Source organism: Oratosquilla oratoria, chromosome 40 (assembly GCF_046742065.1).
Source record: "Oratosquilla oratoria isolate Oo_2021 chromosome 40, ASM4674206v1, whole genome shotgun sequence".
Classification (NCBI taxonomy): domain Eukaryota; kingdom Metazoa; phylum Arthropoda; class Malacostraca; order Stomatopoda; family Squillidae; genus Oratosquilla; species Oratosquilla oratoria.
The window spans coordinates 1,121,851-1,135,077 of record NC_134816.1 but is presented as its reverse complement, the minus strand read 5'-3'; the positions used below and the strand labels follow the sequence as shown (position 1 = coordinate 1,135,077).

At 37.0% G+C, this 13,227-nt stretch overlaps 1 protein-coding gene across 1 annotated transcript in view; it reads left to right on the top strand.

Moving 5' to 3' along the window:
- The window catches only part of LOC143020548 (filamin-A-like), a gene marked incomplete at its 3' end in the record, with an annotated part of 284,067 nt that extends 271,382 nt beyond the window's left edge, over positions 1 to 12,685 (top strand). Inside the window, 2 exon segments of the mRNA XM_076176979.1 lie at positions 2,357 to 2,474; positions 12,498 to 12,685. Of these exon segments, the coding sequence (XP_076033094.1) occupies positions 2,357 to 2,474; positions 12,498 to 12,685 (306 nt within the window).
- Between the last annotated feature and the right edge of the window lie 542 nt (positions 12,686 to 13,227).

The following is a 13,227-nucleotide window of genomic DNA, read 5'->3' as shown; positions in this document are numbered from 1 at the left end:
TTCAGATGTGATTATTAGGTCTAGTCTTGATGGTTCTTCATTTCTATACCTAGTGTTCTCTTGTATCCATTGTGTCATTGTATGGTCAATAATCATCTCGAGTAGAATATTTTCCCATGAGTCGTCTCCAGCCTTTACTGTCATCTCTTCCCAGCAGACTTCTTTACAATTAAAGTCGCCCATTATAACTATTCTTCCTCCATCTTCCATTATCTTATTTGTTATCCTTGTGTATTCTAACATACTTTTATGTTCACTCTCTTCACAAGAGGCTGTTTTTGGAGTCACATAGTTTATTACAAACTTTCTGCTCTTCTTATCTCTGTCCTCCACTTCGATCATAATCATCTCTACTGTATTCTTTCCATGTGTGACACTCCTCACGTTTATATCTTTCTTAGTCAGGAACATAACTCCACCATCTTGTTTTGTCTCTCTGTTTCTAATCCAATAATTGTATGCATCATGTCCTACACTGTTGGGTGGTAGTGGACCTTTTAATTTTGTCTCTACAATTCCCATTATGTCCGGTTCTTTTTCCTTCAGATAATCATTCAGTTCATTCAATCCTGTTATTAATCCATCTATATTTGTGTAAGACACTTTTAGTTTTCTGCTACTTCCATTGTATTTTCTGTTTCCCCTTTGTTTTTCTCCGGTATGGCCCATCTCACTTTCATATTCACTACTCTCCAATAGAATTTCTCTTTGTCTGTCTCTGTTCTGTTCTCGTTTTTTTTTCGCTTAGCTTCTTGTCTTTTAATTTTTTTCTCCTCTCTTTCCTCTCTATTCATTTCTCTTTTTATCCATACCTTTTTATATTGTTCACTGTTTGCTAGTTTCCCTGTTTTTGTTAAGATATTCTCTGCTGTCGTTTATGACCTGAATTTAATCTTAATTGGTCTGGTGTTATCTGTACTATATTTCCCGAGTCTATACATCTCTTCAATTTGTTTCATGATTTCAGGTTCATCTTCCTGAACTAATTCTAGTAAACTGCTTACTTTTTCTTTTTCCTCTTTTGATTCTTGTGGTTCTATTAAGGTTATACTTTTCCATTCCTTGTACAATTATACATTTCTTTTTATCTGCTAAGTCTCTTACTATATTTTACTTGTGTCTCATCACTTTGATAACTGAGTCTTCAGTTTGTTCTTTCATTTGCTGTTTTATTATGTCAGTAAATGCAACTTTACTGTTTTCTTGGATTTTTCCAACCCTGTGCTTCTTTTGCTATGGACTCTTTATTCTCTTTGTTCTTCTTTAATTCCTCATTCTCATATTTTATTTCTTTTAACTGTATTTTTAATTCTTCTATTTCTTTAGTTAGGTTTTTGTTCCCCTTCTCTAATTCTTCCAATTTGTCAACTCTCTGCGCAATCTGTGCCATTTTACCGAACCTACTTTCCTAATGTTCGGTCATTTTTTCAAGTTTTTCCTCTAGTCTTGCTAATTGGGGGAGGTTGGTATCCCCCCCCCCCACTAAATCCCTGGAAATTATTATCTTCACCTTCCATTTTGCTGCTCTTATCTATATTTCTAATCTTTACATTTTTGTTGGTCCCTTCATCGTCACTAATTTGACGTTTGCTTATATGGCGTTTGCCTGCCTGGACCAAGTCCCCTCCTTCCTCATTTCCTTCCATTTCCCTCAGTAATCCCTCCCCTTCTCCTTTTTCTTCACCTTCCCACTACACCACGAGCTTGCCCCTTCCCTGTAAATACAATAAGATACTTCCTTAACTTTGAGATCCACGTAAATTTTGATTTTTCTTCGGAACTCTAATCTTCGCGTCCATCCGACGAAAGTGTGTGTGTGTGTGTGTGTGTGTGTGTGTGTGTGTGTGTGTGTGTGTGTGTGTGTGTGTGTGTGTGTGTGTGTGTGTGTGTGTGTGTGTGTGTGTGTGTGTGTGTGTGTGTGTGTGTGTGTGTGTGTGTGTGTGTGTGTGTTTATAAATAGAATTGACTTGCGGTAGCCAGAGTAAAATGATAAGTACCATACGATACAGAGGGACAATCGCGATGATTGGAACTTGAGCAGAGGGTCTTCCTTGACACGTAGTAGAAAATATATATAGGTGTCATCGTAGATAAGGGGTTAATGGAGATAAATCATTCAACACTGGTGGGTGCCTTCGTTAATTTAGATAAAGCGCTTTGCCCGTAACAATTAAAGATTATATAGAAATGCCATCTTAGGAAATGGGTCAACCCTATTTATACCAAATGTGTTGAAAAAAAAATCTACGTAAAGCGGGTGCCCATATGTTTTTTTTTTTTTTTTTTTTGCCTTTTTTTTTTTTTTTGTCAAGATAGCGCAAAATCAACCCATATTTTTTCCCCCTTTTTTTTACAGTCAGATTGGAACGACGGCACCAATCTAGCGTCACTCGTGAAAAAGCTGGGTGGCCCAGTGCCCGGCTACAAGAACCTGTCCAAGGAACGGCCCCACTGGGAATCGAACCTACAGCTCGGTGAGTCCGAAGGGAGAGTTGAAGAGAAGATAAAGTGTGAGAGATGGTAGTGGGTTGTAAAAAGTGTTTATTATTTTTATCTCTATTAATTTATTCACCTTTTCATTCATTCATTCATTTGTTCATGCATTCATGCATTTATGTATTCATTATTTCATACATTCATTTATGCATTCTTTTATTTGTTTGTTTATTTTTATTGGTTATTTGATCTATTTGAAAGTTTATCTATGTACTTATTTGTTTATTTCTTTATTAATCGATTAATTGGTTTATTTTCTATCAATTGATTTATTTACTTAATTATTCTTTTCGTTTTTTTGCGTGTTTATCCATTCATTCATAATCACAGACATTCCTGCCAGTATCCTTCCAACCGTCGACGTAGCTTGCTGTTACGATTCTGCCTAAATAGAAACCATTTCATTCCTCTGAGGACCATGCCTGAAACAGAGGGGGTTTTGACCCTTGAGGGATTCCTTTTTGTATCAAGGGGAGACCTCGGATGAAAGAATTGCCTTCCTTTTATGTATCACAAAATAAAATGATAATTGGTTTGAAGAGGTAAAAACTATCCGTCTTACGACGTTTTAACAGTCCTTAGTTGACGAATCACTATATATATATATATATATATATATATACATATATATATATGTGTATATATGTATGCATATATATGTACATACATATATATATTGGTGTAGCCAGGTAGTATATTCTCTTGTAAACATACGAGGTTGAAGGCTAAAGAGGATTCACTGTTGAAGGCAATAGAATAATCAACAGTGAATCCTCTTTAGCCTTCAACCTCGTATGTTTACAAGAGAATATATATATATATATATATATATGTATATATATAATGTATATTCATATATACATATATATATGTATATATAATATATATACGTGTATATATATAATGTATATTCATATATACATATATATATATGTTATATATGTATATATAAATATGTAATATATATGTATGTACATATATGTGTATATATATATGTATATATGTATATATGTATATATATATATATATATATATATATATATATATATATATACACTCACTATCCGAGTTACGACCTAGATCGGTTCCGACCAACCGGTCGTAAGTCGAGACGGTCGTAACTCGGACCGTATACATTCGAGGTGTATACTCAAGGACATATGATGCAGAGCGTAAATCCACCTCAAATGTTTTGTTTGTGGCCTCATTGTAGAACATTCTCAGTGTATGCAAAATATCCAATACTCTTTGATTGTTACACTAAATAATAAATTAATAATAAAAATTAATAGGATAGGGTAAAGAAAGAAAATATATTACACAGGATTCTTATTAGAGACCGAAAATACAAATTAACACAAAGATACAAAATATAAAAAATAGAAAATATGCATGTAAAAAAAAAAAAAAAATTAAAATCCACTTTTTGGTTGCACGTCATCTACACTTTCTTCGTGCGTACGGTCGAGGGAAAGATCAGGCAGTAGGTCTGGCGAGGCACTATGGGGGATCCGTTGGTATCCGCTGGTCGAGGCATAATTAATAAAAAGAGGTTGAAGTAATAAAGGATTAATAACATTTAAAATAATTCCCTCAAATGTACATGGAAACAAGTACAGTGCAAGATTCCCTTCTATGCACTGGGCTCAATCGTCGCCTCTCATGCGAAAACGTTCGGTCTCTCTTCGTAAGAAAAGAACGATAATCATAGCATAACGTTATTTCATCAAATAAATATTTTATGCATGGAATAGTACAGTGAGATATATTGTCTTATTGAATATAAGATATTGTACTTCAGAACTCCAGGAATATCATAGACTTGGGTTAAAGCTATTTGTATCCATGTTCGTACACTACAGCTTTCGACTTTCGACCAATAGAGAACTCGAACCAGAATGAAAAGTACGAATGCAGGACTACTGTAAACCGACTCTCTGTCTTGGCTTTCGGGGAAGCGTGTATCACCGATCTGGCAAAACTGCCCTTTCTGACCATTCCCACCTGCCCTGATTATATTATCGGTGGGAACTGGGAATCGGACACACATAATTTTGTCTATGATAGAGAAAAACTCTGTTCATAGAGAAATGATGACACTTTTATACTACGACTGTCCCTCCACTATGCTGTCCCCGAACCCCTTGTTACTGTCCTGTACAATTTCTCTGAATATTCATTTCCTTTTTCGCCTACCTTCCCTGTGGTGGTGGAAAAGAATTCTGCCACCAAGTAATTCCACTTGGATCGTAAGAGGCGAGAAGAAAGGGACGGGGATTGGGACTAGGCATCCTTCTCCTTGTAGCCCCACAGGGGACATTCCTAAAAGAAAAACAAAGGCTTAAGAGGGTCTGGGAGTTTTCCAACCAGCATGAATGTGGTACAGATGAGAGTAAAAGGGAAGAGATAGGTAGTATGTTTGTGAGAAGAAAGATGGATGTGTTGGCTTTGAGTGAAACCAAGCTGAAAGGGAAGGGCGAGTGTAAGTGGGAGGTTATCAGGAGTGAAGAGAGGGCGAGGGAGGGAAGGGGTGGCTATACTAGTAAGAGAAGAAATAAGTAAACGTGTAGTGGAGTGGAAGGAGGTTTCCTCAAGGATAATGTGGATGAAGGTGAAACTGGGAAAGGAGATGTGGGTCTTTATAAGTGCATATGGGCCTGGCAGTGAGAAGAGCGTAGAAGAAAGGGAGGCTTTTTGGATAGATTTAAATGAGTGCATAGAGGATTTATGTTATAGTACTGGGAGACCTTAATGCTAGGGTAGGAAATGATCCAATTGATGGAGTGGTTGGGAAATGTGGAGTTCCAGGAAAGAATCGTAGTGGAGAGTTGATGGTGGAAATGTGTCTAGAAAGAGAGTTGATAATAGCAAATACAGTGTTTCGGAAGAAAGTCAAGCATAAGTACACATGGGAGAGGGTGGTGGAGGGAAGGGTGGTAGATAGAGCGTTAATGGACTATGTAGTGGTAAATAGGATTATGATAGGAAGAGTTAAGGATGTACATGTGCTAAGGGGAGAGGGTGGGGGAATATCAGATCATTTTTTGGTGGAAGGTAAGTTGAGAGTGGAGGATAGATGGAGGAAGAGGAAAGGGACAAAAGATAGGGAGGTGCTTAGAGTGAACTCTTTAAATGAAAAGGGAAAGGAGAAGGAGTACAAGAAGAAGCTGAAGGAGGAGTGGGAGGGAGTGAAGGATAGAGTAGAGCTAGGTGTGGAGGAGGAATGGGGATGGTTTAAGGAGGGAGTCACAAAGTGTGCAAAGATGGTGTGTGGAACAAGAAGGGCAGGAGGATATAGAAGGAAGGGTAGTGAATGGGGGGGATGAGGAAACAAAGAAGGTTGTAGAAGAGAAGTGAGCTTTCACAGATTGGTTACAAAATAGGACGAGGGAGTCATATGAGAGGTACAAAGAAAAGAAAAGGGAAGTAAAGCAAAAGGTAAAAGAGGCAAAGAGGAGAGCAGATGTGAAATGGGGTAAGAGTATGACAGAAAATTTTGAAAGTAATAAAAAGATGTTTTGGAAAGAAACTATGAGAGGAAGAGGAGGCGAATCAAATAGAGAAGAAAAGGTAAAAGGTGCAGATGGAGAGATGATAATGGAAAAGAAGGCAGTAAGGGGAAGATGGGCAGAATATTTTAGGGAGTTGCTAAATGTGAAGGAGGATAGGGAGGGAAAGGTAGCTGCAGTGGGAAATGCGAAGAAAATGAGAGTGATGAGTGAGGAGAATGGAGGAGAAATAAGGAAGGATGAAGTGAAGGCAGTTGTTAGGATGATGAAAGCAGGTAAGGCACCTGGTCTGGATGGATGCCATGCAGAATGTCTAAAAAAAAGGTACAGTGATGATGGACTGGCTGGTGAGGTTATTCAATGTTTGCTGGAGAGAGGGTAGAGTGCCGGAGGACTGGAGGAGTGCCTGTATAGTTCCACTTTACAAGGGAAAAGGGAACAAGTGTGAATGTAGTAGTTTCAGAGGGATTAGCTTGTTAAGTGTAGTTGGGAAGGCTTATGGGAGGATCTTGATTGAGAGGATTAGGAGAGGAACAGAGGGAGTAATTGGTGAGGAACAGTGTGGATTTAGGACGGGTAGAGGTTGTGTAGATCAGATCCTTGTGGTAAGACAGGTATGTGAGGAAGCTATAGGAAAGGGGAAGGATGTTTTTTGGGCCTTTATGGACCTGGAAAAGGCTTAAGATAGGGTAGACACAAAGGCACTGTGGGAGGTTTTGCGGATATACGGGATAGGAGGAAAGCTTCTGGGAGCTGTCAAGAGTTTTTATGAGAGTAGTAGAGCTTGTGTCAGGATTGGAAATGGAGAGAGTGAGTGGTTCGAGGTGAAGGTGGGACTTCGTCAAGGATGCGTTATGTCGCCCTGGCTGTTCAACTTATACATGGATGGGGTGGTGCGAGAGGTAAATGCAAGGGTAGTGGGCAAGGGATTGGAGATGGTTAAAGAAAATGGAGAAAAGTGGGAGGTGAGCCAGCTGTTGTTTGCTGACGACACTGCGCTTGTGGCAGGATCGGAGGAGGTACAAAGAAAAGATGGTGACAGAGTTTGGGAGAGTGTGTGATAGAAGAAAGCTGAAGATAAATGTGGGTAAAAGTAAGGTGATGAGATGTACAAGTGGTGAAAGTGGCAGCAGACTGGAAGTGAGCATTAAGGGAGAGCGAGTGGAGGAAGTGGATAGTTTTAGATACTTGGGTGCAAGTGTGGCAGGAAAAGGTGGAGTGAAGGTGAAGGTATAATGTAGATTGAGAGAAGCGAGTAAATGCCTTGGTGGATTAAAAAATGTAATGAGGAATAGACATTTGGGAATGGATGCTAAGAGGAGACTATATGAAGGAGTGATTGTGCCAACGGCACTGTATGGGGCAGAAACATGGAACATAAGAGAGAAAGAGAGAAGGAGTTTGAATGTGTTTGAGATGAGGTGGCTTGAGAAGTATGATGGGGGTTACTAGGCTGGATAGGGTGAGAAATGAGAAGGTGAGGAGAACAAGGGTGGAAAGGGGGTTGGGAGATAGGGTTGATGAAAGAGTATTAGGATGGTTTGGACACATGGAAAGAATGAGTGAAGAAAGACTAGTAAAAGAGGTATGGAAGGCAGATGTGGAGGGAGTGAACATGAAGGGGCGTCCTAGGATGAGGTGGATGGATGGGGTGAAGGGGGCTTCGGGGAAGAGGGGAATGTCTGTTGAGGAAGGACGTGAGAGGACAGAAGACAGGGTGAATGGAGAATGGTTGTATATGGATGATGATGTGATGCATGAGGTGGAATGGGCGGGGGGGGGGTGAGGTAGTATGTGTGAGCAAATTTTGACGCAGCCCGAAGGGATTTATCCCCGTCGTCTCCTTCTATGCATGGGGGACGGTGAGGGTGTCGCCGATTTAATGAAGCGGCCTTGCTGTGGATGTGCTGTGTCTTGCGACACTGCTTCTGACTCGGGGCGTTGGACAAGGTGCTGGGATGACCCGTCATCCAGGAGGTACTAAGATGAGAGGGAGTGTGGAGGGGTGTGGAGTGTATTCAGGGATGGAATGGGTGGGAGTGATGTTATGCCTTTTTCCTTTTGGCTACGTCCCTTGTAAGGGTGAAAAAGCCTTGGTATATGTATGTATGTATATATATGTATATATATATGTATATATATATATACATATATATAATATATATATATATATATATATATATATGTGTGTGTGTGTGTGTGTGTGTGTATTTACCTAGTTGTATTTACCTAGTTGTATTTTACGGGAAGGGGAGCTATGCTCGTAATGTCCCGTTTTCATATTTCGTTTTATCTAAACTATTTTTAAATTCATGTATTGTTTTTGTACACACCACTTTCTCATCTAACTTGTTCCAACTGTCTATTACTCTGTGAGGAAAGCTGTTCTTTTTCAGGTCTCTTCTATAGCTGTCTTTTTTTTATTTTCTTTCCACGTCCTCTTGTATTTCTGTCATCCCATTTTATCAGATTCTCTCTATCAGTAATTTCTATGCCTTTCATGATTCTGTAAATAGCTATCAAATCTCCTCGCTCTCTTCTTTGCTCTAATGTCTGTAGCTCAAATTTTGCTAGTATCTCTTCATATGATAGTTTTGAGAGTGTTGGTGCCAATTTTGTAGTTGCTCTTTGTATTCTTTCAAGTTTTGTTATACATTTTTTTGTACTTGGTGACCACATCGTTGCTGTATATTCCAATCTTGTTCTTATCAAAGTGATTAGTATTTTCTTCACCATTTCTTCATCCAGGTATGTAAATGCCACTTTGATTGTTCTTATTAAATTATAAGTTTCTCCAAAAATCTTGTTTATATGTTTCTCAGGGGGCATATTATTCATAATAATGACTCCCAGGTCCTTCTCATTTTCAACTTTTTTTTATTCCTTCTCCCAATTTATGTGATCCTACTATTCTTTCTTTGCTTCTTCCAAATTCTATTATACTACACTTCTTAGTATTGAACTCCATCTCCCACTTCCTGCTCCATTCCCATACTTTATTGAGATCACTCTGTAGTGACTCACAATTTTCTTCCGTGTTTACTTTTTTTTCAACAATTTTGCATCATCCGCAAAGAAGCTCATATAACTTTCAATTCCTTCTTCCATATCATTGATATATATAGCAAACATTATTGGGGCCAGAACTGTTCCTTGTGGAACACCACTTATCATTTCATCCCAATTAGGGTGTTTGTCTCTTATCACCACTAATTTTTTTTTCTTGCAAAAAGTCTTCCATCCATTTCAGCAGATTGCCCTGTATTCCTCCTGCGGTTTCTAATTTCTTTAGCAATTTCTTATGTGGCACCTTATCAAAAGCTTTTTTTTTAGGTCTAGATATGCACAATAAGCCCATCCATCTCTTTCTTGTATTATATCTATTAGCCTTGAATAGAAACATATTAAGTTTATGACACATGATCGTCCTTGTCTGAATCCAAATTGTCTTGGATTTAGTACATTGTTTTTTTTTTTGTTTTTTTTTTTTTTTGTTTTTTAATGTCTTACCCATCTACTTTTGATCATTCTTTCACAAATTTTTGCTATCGTGCTTGTCAGAGAGACTGGTCTATTAGTTTGTAGGGTCGTCTTTGTTTCCCCCTCTTATATAGGCACCATATTTGCTCTTCTCCAATCTTTTGGAAATTTTCCTTCTTTCAATGAACTGTTTATTAGGCTATGTATTTTGTCTGCCAGTTCATTCCTGCATTCTCTCAAAATCCAGTTTGCTATAATCCATGTGATTTTCTGACATCAAGATTACTCAAGTGTTTCATTATTTAATTCCTTATTACTTCTATTTCTTTCATAGGGGTGACTTTCTCCTCCCATTCGATATCACTAGGTTGTATGTTCTCCCTTGTAAAACTGATTTAAAATGCTTGTTCATAATTTCTGTCATTTCTATTTCCTCTGTGTATTCAACTCCTTGTCATAGTTTCTCTAAATCTTGTTTGTTTTTCACTTTGTTATTTACAAATCTGTAAAATAGTTTTGGTTGGTCTTTACATTTTTCTATGACATCTTTTTCGTATTTTCATTTTTCTTCTCTGCACACTTGTGCATATTTATTTCTATAACTAGTATATATTTTCCATTTTTCAGGTCTTTTGTCTTTTTCCCATTTTGTCCAAGCTTTGTCTCTTTTGTCTTTTAACTCACTCCAACTTTTGTTGTACTAGCACTTTACATATTCTTTTTCTTGGTTTTGTCTTGGGAAATAATTTTCCACTCCTTTATAAATTCTTGTCAAAATATTCCATTTCTCTTCTGCTGTTGTTTCCTCTTTGTATATTCTTTCCCAGTCTTCTTTTTGAAAGAATTCTCTTATTTTATCAAAATTTGTTTTTTCATACATCAATCTTTCTTTTATATATTGTTCATTTCTTTTTATGTATTTTTCTTCATTTAGTTCCATTTCAACCAACATGTGGTCACTTTTACTTATATTCAGTCTTTTCCACTATATCAGGTTCTGATGTGATTATTAGTTCCAGTCTCGATGGTTCTTCTTCATTTCTATACCTAGTGTTCTCTTGAATCCATTGCGTCATTGTATGGTCAATAATCATATCAAGTACATTTCCCCATGAGTCGTCTCCACCCCTTACTGTCATCTCTTCCCAGCAGACTTCTTTACAATTAAAGTCGCCCATTATAACTATTCTTCCTCCATCTTCCATTATTTTATTTAATGTTATCCTTGTGTCCTCTAACATACTTTTATGTTCTCTCTCTTCACACGAGGCTGTTTTAGGAGGCACATAATTTATTATAATCTCTTTGCTCTTCCTATCTTTGTCTTCGACTGCCATCATAATCATATCCTCTCTATTCTTTCCATATGTGACATTCCTCACGTTTATATCCTTCTTTCTCAGAAACATAACTCCACCCCTTTGTTTTGCCTCTGTGTTTCTAATCCAATAATTATATGCACCATGTCCTACACTGTTGGGTGGTAGTGGACCTTTTAATTTTGTCTCTACCATTCCCATTATGTCATTTTTTTTTCTTCAGATAAAAATTCAGTTCATTCAATCCTGTTATTAAGCCTTCTATATTTTTGTAAGACACTCTTAATTTTCTCCTGCTTCCATTGTATTTTCTGTTTCCCTTTTGTTTTTCTATTTTTTGTGCCATTTCCTCACTTTCATATTCACTACTCTCCAATAGAATTCCTCTTTTTCTGACTCTGTTCTCATCTCGTTTTTTTCCCTTAGCTTCTTGTCCTTTTGTTTTCTCATCCTCTCTTTCCTCTTTATTCATTTCTATTTTTATCCATACCTTTTTATATTGTTCACTGTCTGCTAGTTTCCCTGGTTTTGCTAAGATATTCTCTGTTGTCGTTTGTTACCTGAATTTAACCTTAATTGGTCTGGTCTTATCTGTACTATATTTCCCGAGTCTTTACATGTCTTCAATTTGTTTCCTTATTTCAGGTTCATTTTCCTAAACTAATTCTAATATATTATTTACTTTTTATTTTTCCTCCTTAATTCTTGTATTTCTGTTTAGATTATACTTCTCTTCCATCCCTAATATAATCATACCTTTCTTTTTATCTGCTAAGTCTCTTACTATATTCTCCTCGTCCCTCATCATTTTAATAACTGTGTCCTTAGTTTGTTCTTTCATCTGTTGTTTCACTATATTTGTAAATACAACTTTGCTGGTCACTTTGACTTTTCTCCAACTCTGTGCTTCGTTTGCAATGGACTCTTTATTGTCTTTATTATTATTCTTTAATTCCTCATTCTCATCTTTTACTTCTCTTAACTGTCTTTTTAATTCTTCTATTTCTTTAGTTAGGTTTTGGTTCTCCTCCTTTAGCTCTTCGAATTTATCAACTCTTTCCTTAATCCGTGTAAGTTGGCTGAATCTAGCCTCCCAATGTTTGGTCATTTTCTCTAGTTTTTCCTCAAGACTTGCTAATCGGGGGAGGTTGGCATCTCCCCCCTCATTAGATCCATGGAAATTATCATCTCCACTTTCTATTGTGCTATTCTTATCTATATTTCTAAACTTAATGCTTTTACTGATATTTTCGACTTCGCCTGCATCGTCTGCAGCCCTCTTGTTGACATTTCTCCTGACGTCCGGGGGAACCCGTTCGTCACCTTCCTCATTTCCTTCCATTTCCCTCAGTAATCCCTCATTTTCTCCTTTTTCTTCACCTTCTCACTACGCCGCGAGATTTCCCCTTCCCTATTAATACAACAACGTGTGTGTGTGTGTGTGTGTGTGTGTGTGTGTGTGTGTGTGTGTGTGTGTACATATATATGTATATATACATGTATACATACGTGTATATATGTGTGTGTATATATATATATATTTATATGTGTGTATATATACATATATATATATATATATATATATATATACATATATATATATGTATATATATATATATATATATATATATATATATATATATATTACTTATCTGCTTATTCATTTATTATTGTATATTAATTTTCCATCAAGGGATCGATGGAGGCCGGCGTCTAGGTGTGGAACCCGTCCTCTCGGCGAGCGACATGGCCCGGACAGACGTGGAGCACCTCGGGGTCATGGGCTATATAGCCTATTACCAGTGGCTGCGCCCAAGGAAGAGCCCTGGAGAGCGGCTGGCCGTCAAGTGCGACTTGGATAACGTTCGAGTCAACAATCCTGTAAGTGTTATTTTGTCTTGCCTTAAACAATTTTGTTTGATTTTATGTTATTTTGTTTGAATTTCATTAGTATTTTATTCCATTTTACTTTATTAATTTTATTTGATCTAATTCTATCTTAACTTATTTTGTTCTTCATCTTCTTCTTTTTCTTCTTTTGTTGTTGTTGTTCTTTTTTTTGTTCTTTTTGTTCTTCCTTTCTTCTTTCTCCTTTTCTTCTTCCTTCTTCCTTTTGTTTTATTATTTTCCTTTTTCTTTTTTCTTTTTCTTTTTCTTTATCTTCTTACTTATTCTTCTTCACCTAAATTTCTTTTTTCTTCTTTCTTTCATCTCTTTTATTCTTTCTATTTTCGTACTCGTCTCTTCTTATACTTTCGTTTTCTTCTTCCATTATCTTTCTTTCTGTATCTCACAAGTGTGTGGCTAGATTTAACGAAATCACAACTTTTGCAACAAAAAGGAAGAAAAAGTGTATGCATCTGTGCGATGAGACATTGTGACAAGTTGAATAATCCGGAAAAAGGAGACACGGGTCTTATTCA